Raw genomic sequence first — 20,741 nt, 5'->3', positions numbered from 1 at the left:
CAGTGGTGATGGTTGCACCACACTGTGAATGTGCTTCATACCACTGAATTAAAAATCAAAAAGGATTAAAATGGTAAATTTTAACCACAATTTTTAAACATCAAAGTAAAAGCCACCCTGTTTGGAAAGTGAGAGATTAAAAAGGAGGGTAGACTCAATTGAAGAGCAACTCCCAGGTCATAATTCTTTTTTTTTTTTTTTTAACTTTTTTAATGTTTGTTTATTTTTGAGAGACAGAGACAGAGCGCAAGTGGAGGAGGGGCAGAGAGGGGGAGACACAGAGTCTCAGAATCCGAAGCTGGATCCAGACTTTGAGCTATCAACACAGAGCTCAATGCAGAGCTCGAACCACGAAACACAAACCGCGAGATCATGACCTGAGCCAAAGTCGGACCGTGGACCCTTAAACCACTAAGCCACCCAGGTGCCCCTACCAGGTCATAATTCTTTTTATTATTTTATTTTTTATTTTTAAAAATTTATATCCAAATTAGTTAGCATATAGTGCAACAGTGATTTCAGGAGAAGATTCCTTGATGCCCCTTACCCATTTAGCCCATCCCCCCTCCCATAGACCCTCCAGTAACCCTCTGTTTGTTCTCCATATTTATGAGTCTCTTCTGTTTTGTCCCCCTCCCGGTTTTGATATTATTTTTGTTTCCCTTCCCTTATGTTCATCTGTTTTGTCTCTTAAAGTCCTCATAGGAGTGAAGTCATATGATTTTTGTCTTTCTCTAATTTCACTTAGCATAATACCCTCCAGTTCCGTCCACGTAGTTGGAAATGGCAAGATACCACTCTTTTTGATTGCCGAGTAATACTCCATCGTATAAATATACCATATCTTTTTTATCCATTCATCCATCGATGGACATTTGGGCTCTTTCCATACTTTGGCTATTGTTGATAGTGCTGCTATAAACATGGGGGTGCATGTGTCCCTTCGAAACAGCACACCTGTATCTCATGGATAAATGCCTAGTAGTGCAATTGCTAGGTCATAGGGTAGTTCTATTTTTAGGTTTTTGAGGAACCTCCACACTGTTTTCCAAAGTAGCTGCACCAGCTTGCGTTCCCATACCAGGTCATAATTCTTAAAGAGACCTCACTTTGCCCTGTAAGAGCTCCACACCGGCTTCACCCCACATCACCCACCCTCTGGGGCTGCCGCTGTCTGCCCAGAGCAAGGCCTGGCCCTCTCCCCAGCTCGTTCTTTGGACAGAAGCTGCCAGAGCCTCTGCCTAAGGGTCCTCAGCCTCACATAGTCCCTGCAGTTTGGTCCCTCTTTGGCAACTGATTTTTTTCCTAGGTCGATCCGTACCTCAACAGTTCCTTGAGGGACTGAGAAAACGGGGTCGGACCCTACCAGGCAGGCCTCTGCATCTGGATCTGCTCCATACTCAGTGCTAACACAGTGCAGAAAGCAACCTTCACCATATTTTCCCATTTATCCTTAGAAGGACCCAAATTCCCATCCATTACAGGAATCCCCTCCACAAAAAACTCTATCCAGCCTCCGACTGAACACCTCCAGGTACAGGGAACTCACTACCAGAGAGTGCTAGCTCCGCTCTTTTGAATACGATGTGAGGCCCAGAACCAGCCAGAGTGCTCCAGGTCACCTCCACACCTGCCACCCCACCTTCCTGCTGAAGGCCAGGGACAGGCACCACGAGGATTCCCTGGAGAATGGAGAATGCCTCTCCCCTGATCTCAAACCAGCAGCCCCCCATTGACCTTCAGTGCCTGCCCAGCCCTACCAATACATTCTTCTCTCAATAGGAGAATAGGAGATTTTCATCAATTCTCTCTTGGGATTTTCGGAACATCCTCTTTATCTGCCACAGGGCGAGATGCAATGAGAGAGCTTATCTCGGAGACGTGTGCAGCACCTGCAGCCTTCTTCCAGTCACTTTCCTGCCTCCTCCTTAATCTGATCCTGAGGCTATCCGCTAAAACAGGCGGCCCCGCGGGGGACCCTGTGACTTAGGCCCCCTAATTCAGGAAGCTCTGCAGCTGTCACTCCCAGCTCCTTTACAGCACCCAGGGTGTGGCAGGGGGAGAGTGGGTTTGGGGAGCACATTCCTTTCTACAGCTGCTGCATTTAGGAGCCGCAGCCCCCGGTCCTACCCCCTCCTCCTGGTCAGCACGCGCTCCTGTCCATCAACACAAGAAACTTGGAATATGGCAGGGCCAGAGAAGAGAGGGGACCAAGGCAGGGGTGATACTAACTCTACTCCCAGCCAAGGACTTGTAGGGCAAGGGGAGAAGGAGCAAAACTCAAGAGAGAATGAAAACGACAGACACGACAAGGTCAGCAGCATCCAAGAAAGCACACAGGCAGCGGGGTAAGAAGGGACATTGGGAAGGGCTCGGGTGGGACAAGGTGGAGCCAGAGCCAACAAAATCTGGGGCAAAGGATGACACGGCAGCCAGCTTCAGAGGCAGCTGGAGGGTTTGCTGGTGCTTTACGTGCTTGTCTGAAGCCAGTATGAGGCCAGTTCATCAACAGCCAAGGAGGCTGAGGTCACAGGAAGGCTCCCACTTCTGCTAGACAACCCTTCCAACACCACCCAGAGCCAGGGCAACTGTCCTCTGCCAAAGATGCCCCCGAGTCATGGCGTTAAGTGACTGATTCATTACAACCCACCTGAGACAGAAAAGCATAAACGTGGCTCCCAGGTATTCATAAAGTATAACAGGAAAGCAAGGACTGAAAACTACACAGAGGCCAGCACGCAAAATGGAGCGATTCGTAAGGCTGATACAAAAGCAAACGGCACTTGATATGTAAGGACCTCGCATGTGTGTAACTTGATCAGTTGCCAATTCACGGTGTCCTTAAAATAAGAACAAACCAATGGCTCAGGAGAAATGAAATTATTTCTGCTACTGAGCCTCCACAGGAATTTCTTCTGAGGGTTTTCTTAAGAAGGATGCCGTAAAATGCACTGATCCTTGAGTACATCAGAGCAGACAAGCGTTTCCATGAGGTTTTTCCCAACAGAAACGCTTAAAATAGGCCAGGGGAGGCCACCAGGAACCAAGAATGCCCAGTCCCTTCCCAAAGAAGCCACCACCACAGAGGGTCAATGGTACGTGCTCAGGATGTATTTTCTCCTCCACTGCCACTTTCCCAGCTCCCACTCAGAGAGGAGAAGGGGAAATTGGCACAATCTATTTTGGAGGACAGTATATTCTAAAACATATTCATGATAGCTGTAGGCTGGAAACAACCTGTAAGTCTGCTGCTGGGCAAATGGCTAAATCAACTGTGGTATATTCACACCAGGGAATACAGTTGGCCATAAAAATCAATAAACTGCTGATACACACAAAAACATAAACGAACCTTAGAGACACTGTGTTGAGCAGAAAAAGCCAGACAAGAAGAGCATAAGTACTATATGATTTTCATGAAGATCTAAAATAGGCAAAACTAGGGGCACCTGGGTGCCTCAGTCGGTTAAGCATCCGACTCTTGATTAAGGCTCAGGTCATGATCTCCTGGATGAGATGGAGCCCTGTGTTGGGCTTTCAGCACAGAGCCTGCTTGGGATCCTCTCTCCCCCGTGCTCTCTGCCCCTCCCCCGTTCTCCCTCGCAAAATAAATAAATAAACATGAAAAAAAATTAGGGGCACCTGGGTGGCTCAGAGCATCCGACCTCGGCTCATGTCGTGATCTCGCAGTCTTGTGGGTTCGAGCCCTGCATCGGGCTCTGTGCTGACAGCTCAGAGCCTGGAGCCTGCTTTGGATTCTGTGTCTCCCTCTCTCTCTGCCCCTCCCTCATTCATGCTCTGTCTCTCTCTCTCTCTCTCTCAAAAATAAACATTAAAAAAACTTTTTTAATAAATAAATTAAATTAAATAGGCAAAACTAGTCCATAGTGATAGAAATTACAACAGTGGAGGTTTCACTCTACACCTACCAGAATGGCTGAATATGTGTCATTGTGTTTTTTAGGTTTGTTTATTTTGAGAACCAGTGCACATGCTTGCATATAGGGGAGGCAGAGCAAGAGGGAGAGAGAGAATCCCAAGACAGCACCAAGCTGTCAGCACAGAGCCCAACCTAGGGACTGAACTCGTGAACCATGAGATCATGACCTGAGTCTAAATCAAGAGTCGGATGCTTAACCAACTGAGCCACCCAGATGCCCCATATGTCATAATGTTCTGACAATATCGATTGCTGGTAAGGATGCAGAGCAACTCATACATGGCTGGTGCAAAATGATGCGTAACTACATACACACGTACATAAACGAAAGCACATAAAACCGGTAAAATCCGAGTTAAGCCTAGGGCACTGCACCAATCACAATTACCTGGTTTTGGTGTTGTACTTAAGGAATCCAAGATGGTACCACTGGTGGAGGTCCAGGGAAGGGTACACAGTACCACCTCCCTGTACCTCTAATTATTTCCACAATTGTTTTGAAAGTTTAGAAAAAATAAACCACTTGAGAGCTTGGGTGGGGTGCTGGGTACATGGATATATATTGAGTTTGTGAAAATTCACGGAGCTAAACACATAAGCTACACTTCTGAGTATGTGTCATGCAATATTTCATTAAAGAGGTTCTGTTGGGGCGCCTGGGTGGCTCAGTGGGTTAAGCAACCCACTTCGGCTCAGGTATGATCTCACCGTTTGTGGGTTCGAGCCCTGCATCAGGGCTGTCTACTGACAGCTCAGAGCCTGGGACCTACTTCAGATTCTGTTTTATTCCCTCTCACTCTACCCCTCTCCTGCTTGTGCTCTTCTCAAAAATAAATAAATAAACTTAAAAAAAAAAAAAAGAGTTCTGTTGAACATGGCCTTGATCATGTCCTTCCTAGATGCCCAACCCCTCACAAGAAATAAAATCCAAGCTTCTTAGCAGGACTTGGAAGTCCTACACCAAACCATTGCCACGTATTCGCTTATCCCTCCTCCCAGGCCAGTATGCACAAAGCCTGCAGGACACCATGCCCTTGCAGACCACCAGGCCTGGCCCGCAGGTGGGTGGCCACCTGGACCGGAGCCACACAGCACGTGGCTGCTGACCCTGGACCCTGTTTCTAAACCACACGTGGCTGCTTACTCTGGACCGGAGCCACCCTACATGTAGTTGCTGACCCTGGACCCTGTCGCTGCCCCACGCGTGACTGCTGACCCTTGACCCTGTCGTTTCCCTACGCGTGGCTGCTGGCCCTGGACCCTGTAGCTGCCCCACGCGTGGCTGCTAGCCTTGGGCCCGTGGCCATCCCTACGTAGATGGGGTCAGGGCACGATGCATACAAGGTTTCCAAACATGGCAGGAAGAAAAGAATGAGGTATTTTGTGCGTAGCTTCTTACATTCATCACCTGAAATCACAATGTTGGGGATACTGTGGCTTAAAATAAACGTCACCTGTTCTTTTCACTGCGGCCTCTTCCGCAAGGCGCGTCCTCGGCTCAGGCGGGCGCAGGATTAAGTGGGCGAGCGCCTCCGAGCGGGGAACACGCGGAAGCCGCACGTTTGCGGCGTTTGCGTACGAGGCGTGCGTGAGAGCGCGCGGGGGCGGGATCAGAGGCGGGACCAGAGGAACAGGCAGGCCGGAGCCCGCGCAAGGCCGACTGAAGCGCCAAAGAGCATGCGCGCCGGGGTGGGGGCGGGGGACTAGTCCGGGAAGGGGCGGGGCCGCGTCCGCGCCCCTGACTTCCGCCGCCTGCTGGGGAGCTCGCCTGGAGTCTAGGGGCGCGCCACTGCGGGTCAGACGAGGGGACTTTCCGGCCCCGCCCCCAAGTTCCTCCTCTGGCCTATAGGAGTTGAGCAGACCCGCGGGTACCGGAAAGAGGCGGAGCCTCCGCCCTCGCTGGGCCTCGCGTTCTGGGCCCACGGCGCCCTCTATTGATCCTCTTAGGAGCAGGAACTGAACCCGTCCAGCGCGCTTTGCACCTGGCAGAGAAAAGGGTAGCTCGACTGGCCTTGGAAAAGGGCCGTCCCCACCCAGATCCTAGCTAAGCCCCTCCCTTCAGACAAGCATTTTAATGTAACTTTGTGAATTAAACTAGATAGACCCCCAAAAAGAAAATTACAGTTAGAATGCTAACTGAAGGAAGCTGGATTCAAAAGGCTAAACATTGTATGATCCCAATCATATGACATTTTAGAAAAGGCAAAACCATAGGAACAGATCAATGTGGTTGCTGGGGTCTGGACTACACAAAGGGACAATGGGGAACAGTGAGGAGGAAACTGATACCTTGATTGGGGTGATGGTTCCACAACTGTATGTATTTATCAAAACTCACACAACCAAAAACTAAAAAGTGAATTTCACCAAATTGAAATTACACCTTCATTTTTTAAGACACTTGAAACAGAGGGGCGCCTGGGTGGATCGGTTGGTTAAGCATCTGACTTGGCTCAGGTCATGATCTCACACTTTGTGGGTTGGAGCCCCTAGGCTCTGTGCTGACAGCTCAGAGCCTGGAGCCTGCTTCGGATTCCGAGTCTCCCTCTCTCTCTCTGCCCTTTCCCCTCCTGCTCACGCTCTGTCTCTCTCAAAAATAAATGTTAAAAAAAAATTTTTTTTAACACTAAAAACAGAAAACAGATGACTGGTGTTTGCCAAGGGCTGGGAGGAGGGAGGAATGGGGAGAGACCCATTAGGGGATAAGGAGTTCATTTCGGAGTGACAGAAATGTTTTGGAAGTGAACAGAGGTGGCGGTTGTACAACAATGTGAATATACTAAATGCCTCTGAATTGTTCACTTTAAAATACTTAATTTTAAGTTATGTGAATTTCAACAACAAAAAATTACAATTTATAAAAAAAAAAAAAATTCAGCCTCCTGCCTACCTTCTATTCAATGTCTAGAAGCATTCACTGTGGGGACGAGATGTGAACTGGCTATTCTGCTCTGGCCTCAGTGCCCACATACCTGTCACAATATGCGCATGAGGAAAAGCAAGCCAAGGGGGACACTTTGTAAAGCTGGCTCTGGCCACAGAGGATTAAGAGAGTTACAGATCCAGGGCGCCTAGGCGGCTCAGCAGGTTAAGTGTCCAACTCTTACCTTCGGCTCAAGTCATGGTTTGTGAGGTCAAGCCCCGTGTCAGGCTCTGCAAAGATGGTGCAAAGCCTGCTTCGGATTCTCTCTTTCTCTCCCCCTCTTTCTGTCCTTTCCCTGTTCTTGATCTCTCTCTCACAAGATTAAAAAAAAAAAAAAAAAAAGAGTTAAAAGTCTACCTCCCTATCCAATAAGACGAAATGCCCCTGTGCCAGTAATTTCCAACTTCAGATGAAGAACCTGATGCCCAAAGATCAACTAGCTCGCCCAAGGAGGAACTGACTTCCTTTCTATAGGTGGGGAGACTGAGGTTCAGGGAGGTTACGCAAGATGAGGAAGTGGCAAAGCCCAGGGACTACCAGGACCCCTGAACATCCTGTGTCCTTTCTCTAAGAGATAGGAAGCTGTGGCTTGGTGGTTCCTTCTCTCCTTGCCCCCCACCAAGGAGCCAGGAGCCACCCCTCCCACTCCCAACACCATCTCCCATCTTTGGACAATCCCAGGAATCATTCCAGGGAGTCTGGGGGCCCTGATATCTCATTACAACACCACACTCCAGCTGGGGAAAGTCACTGCTCAGCCACATCCAGGCCCCTCTTGTGGGCCCCCAAAGCACCCCATACTCTAGTCGGGGAAGCCTTTCCTGGCTCCTCAGGACAGCACACACCCCACAGACACAGAATCTAAAAAACAAAGTACAAACTTTATTTTGTTTCTTTATAAAGGCACGGTGGCCTCTTGGTTTTTCCCCCCACTTTCTTAACAAAATATAATAGCTTCTCCTTGAACACAAAGACCTCAAAATTGTTTAAAAAAAAAAAAAATAAAAATAAAAAAAAACAAAAAAAAAAAACAAAAACAAAAACAAAACAAAAAGATAAAAAACCAAAACCAAAAGGAACCAACGACAAACAACAAAAAGAGAGAGACAAAGACATTTTTGGGGTGGAAGATGGGAAACCTGGAGGGAGGGGTGGGGCTGGGTGGTGGTGGGGAAATCCTCGAGCTGAGCCGAGGCCGGGAGGGGAGGGGAGAAGGGCAGCAGCAAACCCCAACCGAGAAGCAACGTAGACCCCCGGGGTCCCCAGAGAGCTCCGACCCAGCCAGACCCCCAACCCATGTAAGTGCTTAAAGGAGAAAGGAAAAAAACAAAAAGAGGAGGGAAGGAGTCAGAAACTGCCGGTCTAGGGCTGGCTCTGGGGAGGGCAGCATACCTTGGGGTTTTGTTTGATTTTTCCCTGTTCTTAAAAACATGTTTAAATGAAAAAATGCTTTTTGGCGGAGAGAGGCCAGGCACCTGTGTCAGCTTCCCCCAGCCTCCGGGGCGAGGCCCAGCCCCAGGTGTCCCGGTGCTCCCAACATGCCCCTGCCACCCCAGCCCCCGGGGACCTCAGGTCGGGTGGCTTCACTCAAAGGTCGATTTACAGTATTGAAAAAGAGGTCATAAAAGAGACCCAAATGACGTTGTAATTTTGTAAAAATTCCTCACTCGTTCACCTGCGTTTGCTCCCTGTAGCTGCCCCCCGGCCCCCTCCAGCTCCAAGAGGGGAGAGGAGGGCTGGGGGGTGGTCAGGGAAGCCCCCCATTCCCTGCTGGCTCCTCCCGGCTCTGGTCCATGGCGTCGCTGTCCGAGGCCTCCGAATCGGAGGCAGTGTCGGAGGCGTGGGCCTCCGGGCAGCTGCGGCCTGGCTTCACGATGACGGCTCGTCGTTGTTCCTCCTCCTGCTCCTGCCTTTCCTGGGTGCCTTCGATGTGCTGGATCGCCTGGTGGGCGGGGGGAGGTGGCAGGCTGCGATGAGGGCGGCCGGGGACACTGGGACAGCCACTATGCCCCCCTCCCCCCCCCACACACACACATACATACACACACACACAGAAATATCCAGAAATAAGCCTGGCAAGACAGTGGCCAGCCTGCCAGAATACGGGGGAAACAAACATTTGGAACTCCTCTGCTGAGCTGCAAAACGCCTTGGAGATCACAGTTCAGGGCCGCCTGGAAGTCACATGCATCTCTCATTTATACATTTCAAAGTCTGCCTGTTCACTTATGGGAGGTCTCTGTTATTAACTTTATTCTTCAATTTGCTGCATTTATGTGCAAGTAAAGTTGCAGCGGTTGATGGGCTTTTTTTTCATTTGGGCTTTTTTGTTTGTTTGTTTCATTGTTTTTTTCTTTGGGATGCTGTTGGGTTCTCCCAAGGGATGCCACCCTGAGTGGGGCACAGCAGAGACTTCAGGCCTGACCCACAGTGCCAATCATCTGTGCAGGAGGCTTAAGTGTCCCCCACCCAGCCACTGCCACCTGCATCCTATCCCAGGTCCTGGCAGATGGAGCTGAGAGGAGACTCTGGCGCCAACCAAGACCTAGATGCAGGAACTTGACGCTAGGGGGCTCGGGAGCAAAGAACCCTTTCAGCAAACCCCAAGGAGGAAGAGACAGGGTCTTCCAGGCCATGCTGTCCCCCTCTCTGCCCCAAACCTTCTCCAGAGCCACCTCCCACGGCAGACACAGAAAGGGAAACTAGGGAATGGAGACATTCAGCTGCCAGCCCTTCTTCCTGCTGTATTCAAGCCCCGTCTCGATCCCCTACAGCCTGTGGCTCTCACACATCTTGCGCCCCCACCCCCGCTCCCCCGACATGTCGCCTCCTCCCTAAGCCCAGGTACCTGCACGATGGTGTCCAGATTTTGCCGGGACGTGGAAACAGAGTTGATGACCGAGGAGGGGCCCATGGTGACGACGTTGATGTGGTGGGAGGGAGGGGGTGGCGCCGGCACGATCACTGTGGGGTGGTGGGTGGGGGCCGGGGGGGGCAGCAGCTGCAAGACAGAGGCCCTCAGTCTTTTTCCAAAGGTTCCAGGAGCTGCCCTTTCCCTGAGGACCCTCACGGAGAGTACGGGAAGGCCCCCAAACGCTCTGCCCGCTGCCTAGACACAGCCTCTGCCAACCGCCACCGCCTCTGAACTCCTTCACTCCCAAGGGGCCAGCCAGTGTGCGGCCCACCCCTCTTATTTTAAGAAATGAGGAAAAGGCAGTGCAGAGAGGGGCTTCCGGTCATCTGAGATCCCGTGGCCCCTTCCCTCTCCAGCGCCAAGCAAGCACGTCAACATCTAACAAGGACGGTGGTGGGCAGGAGCGTGGACTCTGCCTTCAGAGAGCCACGTCGTTGAGGGTCGTGAGTGGGCATGGAATTTAACCTTTCTGTGCCTCAGTTTTGCCATCAGTAAAGCGGGGAGAATAAAAGCTCAGGCCTCAAAGGGCTGCTAGGAGGACTCAATGCAATAATGTGTGCAGGACACTGGGCACCCAGGGACGCGGGGCCCCAGAGGCACTGATGTCGCTCGCGGCGCAGAGCCCCTCGCAGATGCCGCCTGCTCACCTGGGTCCGCAGGTGCTGCTGTTCCCGCTCCAGTTTCTCCTGGTGCAGCAGCCGCACCTGCTCCTGCTGCTGCTGCAGCTGCACCTGCTGTGCAATCACCTTGAGCTTTTCTGGGTACATGTGGGCCTCCAGCGAGCGCACCTGGGGGCAGAGCAACAGGCTGGGGGGACGGGCTCCAGACCACGCTCCCGGAGCCCCCCAGCCTCTGTGCAGGGCCCGCGGGACTGCTGCGGTCAGCCCCCCCAAGCTCTGCCCTTCGCCAAGAGGCCGTTCGCTCCCGCTGCAAACCTTCACATGGAGCCGGTCCACCCTCGGGGTAGAGACCAAAGTCCTTAGCACAGCCTGCCAGACCCGCCGTGACTCATCTCCTCTCCAGCCATGGCCTCCCTCATGCCCTGATCCCTCCCACCTCGAGGCCCCGGCCCCTGCTGTGCTGCGTGGTGCACCCTTCTCCTCTCTCTGCGTGGTTAACTGTGAGACTCGACCTCCCCACCTTGGCTCCAGTCACTTGCACGGAGAAGCCGTAAGCAGCCCCTCTGGAACCGGCCCAATCCCCCTCCCTGGTGCCCACCGTTGGCACGCGGCCTTTACTGCAGCCGTGTTTTATTCCAGCCCCGTGAGAGCCTCTGACGCATGTCCCTCAACCCCATGCAGACGGTGACCCCCCGAGGGCAGGGACCTGTCTGCTTTGCTTCCCACTGAGCCCCCCATGCGAAGCGGGGTCCACCCAAGAGCCTCACCTGCTCCTCCAGCATCATTCGCACCGAGCGCTCCTTGTCCAGCTGCTGCCGAAGCTCGATCATCTCCCGACGCAGATCCTCTGCCTTCTCGTCTTCCCAGATGTCCGGCGAGCCGATGCCCTCATCCTTGTCCTCTGCCCGCCGCCGCTTGGGGGATGAGCCGCTCAGCTCCTGGAGACCCCAAGGGGCCAGTGAGTGCGCCGTGACACCCCCATACTACTGACACCACCACCACCAACAGGGGAGTCAGGGGGCTCCTTCACAGCCCCCCAAGGCTGTCAAGCCCAGGGGCACTTGCGCCGGCCCCAGGGAACCCCATTCTGCAAATCCAACAAAGGCCAGAAAGGTGATTCCAGAAATCACCTGGTTCCTTCCAGAGCCCAGCCCACTGCACTTGACCGATGGGTAAACTGAGGCCCAGGCAGGAAGGCAAATGCCTCAAATAGGCAGGTGGGTGGGGAAGATTCGACCCGCAACCACATGGGAGTCCCAAGCCGCCGGGACACGCCCACACCAGGGAAACGGAGTCAGGAGGGGGGCAGGGCACTGAGGTAGCAGGCGGCCTCCGCGGGGCGCTACCTGGATAAAGCGCTTGAGCTGTGTGTTCTGCTGCAGGAGCCTGGTCTTCTCCTGCTCCAGGGAGAAGATGTACTCCGCCGTCTGCTGGAGAATGGCTGCCTGAGGGTGGGAGGGACAAGTCAGGGACCCCGGCAGGCAAGGCAACGTCTGCCAGAGCTCGCTTTCTTCTCCCCGCTTGAGCCAACCACTTCCTCCAGGAAGCCTTCCGGGCCCCAGCCCACCTTGCTGAGCTTCTCTCCATCTGTGTGGGGGATGAGGGTCTTGAGGGACTGGAAGCCCGCGTTGATGCTCTGCATGCGCCTCCGCTCGTTGCTGTTGGCGATCTCCCGCCGAATCCGCCGCTCCTGGTCCCGCTGCGTCTCAGGGGTCAGTGGAATGTTGGCAAGGCTGCAGGGAAGGACACAGACATGCTCAGGCCGGGTGCCCTCCGTGCCCTGCCCCCGTGGGACCCTGTCTTCACAATTCATCTCCAGAGGGCCCAGTGTAACTCCAGTGTAACTTTCATCCCTCCACTGCAGAAGATGCCAGATCTGTCAGATGCCTATGCCCCCAGCAGATCAGGAGGATGATGGAGTTGTATGCCCTGGAACACACTCAGCCCCAGGTCCCGGCCCCGTGTGTGGCAGCTGTGGGTGCGGCCCAGAAGCGTGAATGGGTAACAAGAATCTCTGTGATTCTGATGCAGGTGGTCCCAAGAGCAGTTGGAGACACCTGTCCCTGGGACACCTCTGAGTGTCTTACTGTACACCTGGACCCCCTCCTTCAGCACTGCAGGCTTGAGGACTGAGGAAGATGGTTCCCCATCCCCACAGTCATATTTCCAGCCACACACTCATCTGCCAGTCCCCAGCCCGGCCCCAGACACCCCACGCTAAGACTTCAAAACTGAGACAGGAACCACTCACTCCAAGAAGGGGATGCCAGGCCCACCACCCCTGGAGACACTTATCCCCCAAACCCACCCACCCCAAGAGGCAGGCCCTGTGCCAGAGGAGCAAGGCTCCCAGCACGCAGTGGGCAATGTTATTGCATATTATGTGATTGCATCTTACAGGAGCAGCAGCCAGTGGGGTGAGAGAGAAGGCAGCCAGCGGAAGGGGGAGAGGCTATGGGCCCTGAGGCATTGGCAGGAGGCAAAGACGGCAGCGGGGCCTGTGGGCCCAACGCCACTGCTCCCGAGGGGTGGGCCTGTGTGTGGCCTGGAGGAGGCATTCCCCCTTTCCCGGCCCTCTTCTGAAACTCCCCCCGCCCCTGGCCTGATGGCTTCCAGATGCTGGGCTCCCAGAAGAGGCCACCGGCCCCACCCAAAGCCACAGCCCTGGCTTCTTCCTGAGGGGCCCTCCTGGGGTGACCTGGTCCAGGCCTGGGCCAAGAGAGCTCACCCCCCTGGTTCTGGAGGAATGGGGAAAGAACCGCAGGCAGCCTTGTTCCATTGATGGGAACCCTGAGCTCCAAGAGGTGCCCAAGCCCCCATGCCCATCCCCAGACAGAAAGAAATTTACTCAGAAAGCCAGGAGAACGAGTCTGCAACAGCTGGAGGGAGGCAAGGCTTTTCCTGCCCGCCCCTGGCCCACCTCAGCTGTCCCACTGCAGGCCTGCAGGACCCTGGACTTGTCTTTGCCCCATCCTGGGCCTTGGCCTCCTCTCCTGACAGAGAGGGTAGTCCATGGAGGGTGGGCTAAGAGCAGGCTCCACATCAGTTGCAGCTGGGGGCCCACAGACAAGCCCTCTCCTCCACCAGCACCCTCAAGGCCTCCCTGGGCCCCCTCCTTCAGGGTGCAGCTTCCTCACAGGGCCTATGGAATATCGATGCTGGGAAAGGGGTCCACGACCCTTTCTTTACAGATGAGACTTAGGACGCAGAGTGAGATGGGACAGAGTTTTAGAGTAAGACTGCCAGTCATCTGGGTCCCGACTTCTGGGCCAGGGGCACCTCACTTCTCCCAGTTTCCCTGCCCCTACAGTGGAGGTGGACGGGGTGGCTGGAGACAGCAATGGAGAGGAGACAGCAATGGAGAGGATACAGGTCGGAGACCTGGTATGCAGTGGCTTGCCTGTCCCTTGGGGGCATTAGAACCTAGTCCAGGCTCCCCTGGTCTGGAAGTGCCCTCGAGACCCTCTGTAGTGGGTGGATTACAGAGGTGGAATGGGGAGCCTGGCTGGCTCAGTAGAACATGTGACTCTTGGGGTTGTGAGTTTGAGCCCCATGTTAGACATACAGCTGACTTAAAAAAAAAAAAAAAAAGTCTTGAGTTCTATGCTGACTCAATTTGCTGGAATTTTCTCATTGAGTTGTCACAATCTTCCTGAGTCCAGTGGCCTTATGATTCCTGTGTGGGTTGAGGACATAGACTTGGGAAGGGAACAGTTCCAGCAAGTGGTGGGGCTGGGACTTGAACCCTGATCCCAGAGCCCTGCTCTTACCCACAGGACAGAGTGGGCTCTGCACCGTCCCACAAAGCCAGACACCCAGACAGACAGATGACAGTTGACCCTGTAGAAAGGACAAAGCATGGGGTATGCACAACCATCATGCAGAACATTTACATTATTCCCATCTGACTCCCATGGACACCCAGCTGGGTAACTGTGTTGCAATGAGGAATCCAAGGTCTGAAGAAGGGAAGAGCCCAAGGTCAGACAGCCAGACCAGGGCTTAACAGGCACCTGCGGATGCCAAGCCAAAGCTCGGCTCCCCTCACCTGCTGATGGCACCCTTTACTACCGATGGCTCACAAATGGCCCCACTGCTTACCAGAGCCCTGTGTATGGCCTCAGCAGATAGTGTGCCCCTGACCCTCCTGACAAACAGTGGGACAGGCACAGAAGTGACCTGCCCATGAAAGATCAGGCAGAGCAGGGTGCAGCTGCACTTTCCAGCCCCCACGGCCTCCCAGCCATGTCCCATCAACTCCCCTCCCAATCCCCCCAGAAACCAGAGTTCAGCCCCACCTTCCCCAACCAGCCAGCTCATCTGCCCACGAAAACCTCTGCCCTGGGGAGCAGACCCTCAGCTCCTTCCTTCTCCCCAGGATGCCCAGGAGCCGGGGAGACCAAAGGAGAATGAAGGACCCAGGCAGGGAGCAGAGGCGTGTTCATCCTGGTTCTTCCCAATGTTCTATCCATTCTTTCCCTCTTGCCCAGTCCATCAGCCCAGCTTCCTGGTTCAGGAACCAGCTGCTGGCTAACCTAGCGCATCCTTAAGTCCCAGAAAACAGATTTCACCCCAAAGCTGCAGTTTTTTGTGAGGGCTTGGGTTGCCACCAAGCCCCTCCCGGGTAACTCACCTAAATAGCCCCAGAAGTACCAGCTGACAGTTTCTTTAATAGAACGTGGACTAACCAGGGTTTCTGATTGGTGGAATGTTGACTAATCCTGGATTCTGATTGGTGGAATCCTGGCAAACCGGGAGTTCTGATTGGCGGGAGTGCTGGCCAACCAGGGGTCCTAACTGCTGACCAACCAGCGATTCCAATAATGGACGGCTAATCCCGCAGATATTGTACTAGATAAAGTGGGCTTTTCTGCAAATGCCTGAAAGTTTCTCACATTTCTAAGTTTTGCACACATAAACATGATTTACAGGAATTGTAAGGTCCTCTGTCCCCTCCACATCAACTTCAGACTCCGAGGTGAGCAGTGAAGTTAGCCTTGTCCACTGACACCCAGTGTCTCTTGCTTCTCGCCCTCCCAGACTGCCCTCTGACAGCCAGTCTCCTGGAGCTGGGCAGCCAATGGCCAAGAAAAGTTTGGGTACCAGCCCTGGGTGCCAAGATTGCCACCACGGTACCAGAGTACCCTCAAACAGCCCCCTGGGAATAACATCAGCATACCAATCAGAAGTTATGGGGGAAGGGAGCACACTTTTTTTTTTTTTTTTTTTAATGTTTTTATTTATTTCTGAGAGAGACAGAACGTGAGCTAGGGAGGAGCAGAGAGGGAGCCACAGAATACGAAGCAGGCTCCAGGCTGTCAGCACAGAGCCTGACACCGGGCTTGCACTTGTGAACTGCGAGATCATGACCTGAGCCAAAATCGGACACCCACCGAATGAGCCACCGGGCACCCGGGGAGCATACTCTTCAAGACAGGATCCTGACCTGTACCTGTCCTTCCTGCCCAGCCCAAAAGCATGTAGCTCCCATCCCCCTACACCCCCATGCCTGGCCTCCAGCCTCAGATTAGCCACTGAGAACTCTCATTTTACACTGCCCAAAGTCACTCACACGCCTGCCACTCAGTGGCTACAGTGTGAGGTGGGAAAGCCCACGCGGGATTTCTCCCATACCCCAAAAGGAAGGCAGGAAAGAAGGTGACCCTCAGCAAGGATGTCCAAGTCACTTGTCCTCTGCAGCAGGTACTGAAGCAACCCAGGGCCTTCACCCAGCCCCACTGCTTGAATCCATTCACCACACTCTGACCAGCCTGCCACCCCTACCCTTGGTCCCAGAACAAACCCTGTCTAGGCTGTTCCCATGAGAAACACCTCATCCCTCACCTCCCCTCCTCAGACGGAGCTCCCTGAACTGTGTTCAAGTACAAACCACCCCTGCCACTTACTAGCTGTGGAACCCCATGCTTAGCTACTTCGTCTTTCAAAGCCTCAGTTTCCCCACCTGTGAAATGGGGAAACATTGCCTCGCTTCACAGGATCAGGGTGAAATCTAAAGACACAGACAAGGGGCACCTGAGTGGCTCAGTCTATTGAGCATCCGCTGGATTTTGGCCCAGGTCATGATCTCAGTTCAAGGGATCGAGCCCTGCAGCAGGTTCTGCACAGAGCCTCCCTGGGATTCTCTGTCTCCCTCTCTCTCTCTGCCCCTCCCCTGCTCTCTCTCTCTCTAAGTAAATAAATAATTTAATTTAAAAAATTAAAGATTAATTTAGTTAATTAAATTAATTTAACTTAAAAAAATTAAAGACACAGGAGGGGGAGGCACCTGACAAGCTTAGTTGGTAGAGCATGTGACTCTTAATCTTGGGGGTCGTGAGTTCCAGCCCAGCAGGGATCACTAAAATAAATAAATAAGTAAGTAAATAAATAAATAAATAAGCGAGCAAGCTTAGGTTATTAAAAGAGAGAGGGAGGGACGGAGGAAGAAAAAAGAGAGATACTGAGAAAAACAGGATGATTTGTTTTTCCAAAGTTTGTACCCAGGACTCCAGGAGGACCCAAGCTCTCTCTTAGGGGACTGATACAACTCTTTAGCACTAGGAGACTGAGCTCTTAGGCCAGGGCCAGTTTTGGTTCCTAGCACGCAGTAAAAACCAGATCAAGGGAGCACCTGGATGGCTCGGTTAGTTAAGCTTCCGACTTTGATTCAGGCCATGATCTCATGGTTTGAGTTCGAGTCCCGTATCAGGCTGCCTGCTGCATATCTTTTGTCCCCCTCTCTCTCTGCCCCTACCACACACTCTCTCTCAAAAATAAACATAAAACAAAACAAAACACGGATCAAGGACCCAGCACACACTCCAAAGCCCCTAGCTCTGTTCTCTAACTCCTTCTGGGAACTGGTCTCTCCCCCCCCCCCCCCGCCACCAAGGGCAGCAGGTAAACACTCTAAGACCACAATGCTTCTGCTCCCAAGAGTGTGAGTGTCATCTGAACACATACCAGGTGCTTTCCACACACACACACAACCAACCTTTACAGGTGCTCTATTTTAAAGAAGCAGAGAGCATTGAGACGACACAAGTCCAAGACCACACAGTTTGGGCAGGAGCAGATATGAAGGGGATGCGGGGATGGGGGAGACACGGGGACTCACTGTGCAGTACGGCCCCCTCCAGTAGATCTGGGAGAAGGATGCGAGAGACAGGAGGCCCTTCAGGCGCCGAGGGACGGAACAAAGTCCACCAGCTTGAGAAGCCAGTCCACACAACCAAAAGGTCCCGCCCCACCCACACACTTGATCCCACCTCACCCCACAGCTCCTTCTGAAAACGGACAAACCCAGAGGCCCCAACTCCACACCCAGCACATGGGCTTACGACCGTCTCACAGATAGGCAGTCTCATGGCACTTGGCCCCTGGGGACTGCTGGACTCCCCTAAAGTGGGGCTTGGGACAGGGACAGAGTGAAACCAGAGTCCTAGGAGGCCAAGAGAGGATTCAACTAAGGCCCAGGCCTGGTGGCCAGAGGTCCCTACTGTACCAGGCCTGTACCAGGGTCAGGCCCAAACAGCATCTGGAGCAGCTCAACCCCACCCCCCCAGTGCCCAGCCCTTCCCGGTCGGAACAGGTCTCCGGGATCAGGGTTCAAGTTCCAGCCCCACCACTTGCTGTGACTGTTTGCTTCTCAAGCTTGTGTCCTCATGCCACACAGCAATCACAAGGCTGCCAAACTCAGGAGGAAGATTGTGAAAATCCAATGAGAAAAATCCAGCAAAACGAATCCCTAGAACATATTAAGAGCAGCAGAATTTTTTTTTTCTTATTACAGCTAGGTCCTCCAGGTAGACCTTCTGGAAGGACCACCCCTCTGGCTGCCCACCACCCTGAACTTGAGAATTGTTAAGGTAGAAACCCTGAGGCGGGTGGGGTGCGTGTATACATGAGCAGCAACCGTCCCCAACCTCATTTCTGCAGCCCCTGGTGTCCACCAGCCTGGGCCACACCGCCCTCGGCTCCTCCTCCCTCAATCCCCGCCCAGCCTGCCCAGGGCGGCAAAGCACGTGGCCCCAGCCCTAGGGAGCCATTTCGCTCCCGGAGCAGCAAGGCCATACAGGGGCTGCAGATCCCACACTTGGGCATACAGAAGAGCCCCAGCCGCTGTACTGCCGTGTCCCGCAGGCAGTGCTCAGTGCAGACGCCCAAGCCCTTCTCCTGGCCATCAGAGTTCCGGACATGTGCATTTTAACCAGTGTCCAGGGAAATGGAATGCGAGTGGCACACGCACCCATCACCCTTTGGTAAAGGGTGGACCTGGAACAACCCGGACCAAACTTGGAAAGTGGCTCCTGGGGAGGGCCGAGGACCTGGAATCCCACACCCACACTGCTGGGAGACTGAACGGTTTCGGTTTCTGACTAGGGGTGGGGGGGGGGGGGGAAGGGGTGTGGATGGGAAAGTTTGCAGCCGAGATCGGCGTATGGGAGGCAGCAGCCTTGTGAGGCCAAGGGCAGCCTCTGATGCCCCCTCCCCAAAAGGCGCCTCCACCGGGCCTGCCGGGCCCATCCAGCTCGCGGGAGCCGAGCTTTGTGCGAGGAAAGCGTGGCCCCGGCGCGCCTACATCTCCCACAATGCCGCGCCGGCGGGGCTCGGGGAACTACAGCTCCCGCGAGGCGGCGCGCCGAGGTCCGCCTACTCCAAGAGGGCTGCAGAGTCACGTCCAGGCCTCGCTAGTAAACAGCGCCCGGGCGCGGGCGGCAAGCGAGCGAGCGGCCGCTAACGTGCCCGAGTCCGCGGCGCCCCCGGCCGGCAGCGCCGGCCTCTAGGGTCCCACCCATCCCCGCGCCCCTACTCGAGCACGCCCCCCGACCCCGCCGCAGCCCTGCTCCCAGCAAACACACCACCCGGCTCCCCGATCCCCCCCCCCCCACGCCGCTCCCAGAGCCGCGGCGTGGCTGCATTGTAGCAGACCGCGCAGCAGCCCCACGCGCGGCCCGAGCACCCCAAGCCCCCTTGGAGGGAGGCACCCAGAGACAGCGAAGAAGGAGGGAGAGGAAGGAAGCCGCCACGGGAGGGGGGAGGAGGAAGCGCGGGGGGAAAAGCCACCAGCACCAAGCATGGCCGGGACTGCTGCAGAACCACGTGGGTCTGTTTGCAATTTACAAACGTCGCGACTCGCCCGCCTGCAGCGGACAAAAGTGACCAGGGCCGCTCGGGGCCCCCACGTTCCCGGGGACGAGGGTCTCCCGGCGGCGCAAGCCCAGCTCGCGGGGCTGTAGCCGCCCCGGAGGCTAAGAAAGGCGAGCGGGGTCGGCAGCGCGGGCCATGCGTGCGCACACGCGCGCCAGCCCAGGCGGGCTGGCCAGGGGCTGCAATCATGGGAAGGGGGTGGGGGGGAGGAGGAGTACACACCTACAGAGCCCTCCTATCACTTCTTTCTCTGTTTTCCTGAAATGTTGCAAAGAGGGCACCTTCTGAGTGGGCACCATGAAATACTCCATAGCGATCGGCCCCCCTCCTCTGCACGAGCCGGGTCCCGCGGTCCGCCGGAGAATGCAAGATGGAAATCCGAATCAAAGGGCAGCGCCGGACGGAGGTGCAGAAACGGCCGGTCCCAGATGCTGGCGGCGGCGGCGGCGGCGGCGAGGGGAGGGAGGCGGGCGGGAGGGGCGGGAGGGAGGTCTCTCCGGCCTGCCTCCCCGGGCGTGTGTATGTGTGTGTGTGTTTGCAGCTGATCAGATGTCTGTTTCAAGGCGGGAAACAGCTGGTGAAAACTCAGCACTCCCCCGGCCTCCTTCCGCGGAGTAAGGAATTGCATGTAAACAAAGGACTATTTGCAGCGCCCCCCGGGCGGCGCGAGGCCCGGGCGAGAGGGGCGCGGGCCCCCGGGGGCTGGTTGCGGCCAAAGTCTGCGAGCCTACCCCCCGGCACCGGTAGCCGGGGGCCGGGGGCCGGCTGGGGGGGGCGCGGCGTGAATGGAGTGAGCTGCGGCCGAGCTACATGCGCCACTATGGGTGATGAGGTCCATCAGCTGACAGGTTGGCAAGCGTTGCAAAAAAAAAAAAAAAAAAAAAAAAAGAAAGAAGAAAAAGGGGCCAGCCACCGCGAGGGAGCCTAGCCCGTGCGCAAGGGGTCCGGCGGGGACTGGCCGATGCAGGGTCTCGGCGCTCGGTGGCCCTGGGGGGCAGAGGGCGCGCGGCTGGACCCCGCGCGCCGTGGCAAGGCGGCTTGGGGTGCTGCTCGGGGCTTTTTCTTTTTCACGGTTGCGGCTGCACGGAGAGGAGCCGCTCTGGCGCGCTCCCTCAGAGCCCAGGGCCCCCTGGAAACTTGCGTCACAGCCACCTCTTCCCACATGTAACTTGGGGCCGACTTCGGAGGCCGGCC

The 20,741-nt window shown here is 54.9% G+C and overlaps 1 protein-coding gene across 6 annotated transcripts; it reads right to left on the bottom strand.

Annotated features, from left to right (window-relative positions):
- Positions 1–7,725: 7,725 nt before the first annotated feature.
- TFAP4 (transcription factor AP-4) lies at positions 7,726–20,380 on the bottom strand. Of its 6 annotated transcripts, XM_060648319.3 has the most exons (8): positions 15,031–15,616; positions 14,168–14,237; positions 11,965–12,130; positions 11,744–11,842; positions 11,165–11,335; positions 10,425–10,565; positions 9,712–9,864; positions 7,726–8,805 (listed from the first exon to the last, which is right to left on the bottom strand). In XM_060648319.3, the coding sequence occupies exons 3-8, from the start codon at positions 12,037–12,039 to the stop codon at positions 8,611–8,613; spliced, it is 834 nt and encodes a 277-aa protein (XP_060504302.1). In that variant the 5' UTR covers positions 12,040–12,130; positions 14,168–14,237; positions 15,031–15,616; the 3' UTR covers positions 7,726–8,610. The 6 variants fall into 6 exon arrangements, with proteins under 6 accessions (XP_060504302.1, XP_060504298.1, XP_060504301.1 ...); XM_060648315.3 differs by lacking the exons at positions 14,168–14,237; positions 15,031–15,616 and adding an exon at positions 19,829–20,380; XM_060648318.3 differs by lacking the exons at positions 14,168–14,237; positions 15,031–15,616 and adding an exon at positions 19,770–19,969.
- Positions 20,381–20,741: the final 361 nt, after the last annotated feature.

This window comes from Panthera onca, chromosome E3 (assembly GCF_046562875.1).
Source record: "Panthera onca isolate mPanOnc1 chromosome E3, mPanOnc1 haplotype 2, whole genome shotgun sequence".
Taxonomy (NCBI): domain Eukaryota; kingdom Metazoa; phylum Chordata; class Mammalia; order Carnivora; family Felidae; genus Panthera; species Panthera onca.
This window is presented reverse-complemented; position numbering and strand designations above follow the sequence as displayed.

Bases quoted from the DNA above. Each gene is read 5' to 3' on its own strand.
- TFAP4 (XM_060648315.3), bottom strand. From the start codon at position 20,175: ATGCAATTCCTTACTCCGCGGAAGGAGGCCGGGGGAGTGCTGAGTTTT. The intron at 11,843-11,964 runs GTGGGCTGGGGC...TCCCACCCTCAG, and splicing joins ATGGAGAGAAGCTCAGCAAG to GCAGCCATTCTCCAGCAGAC. The intron at 11,336-11,743 runs GTAGCGCCCCGC...TGGGGTCTCCAG, and splicing joins AGCTCAAGCGCTTTATCCAG to GAGCTGAGCGGCTCATCCCC.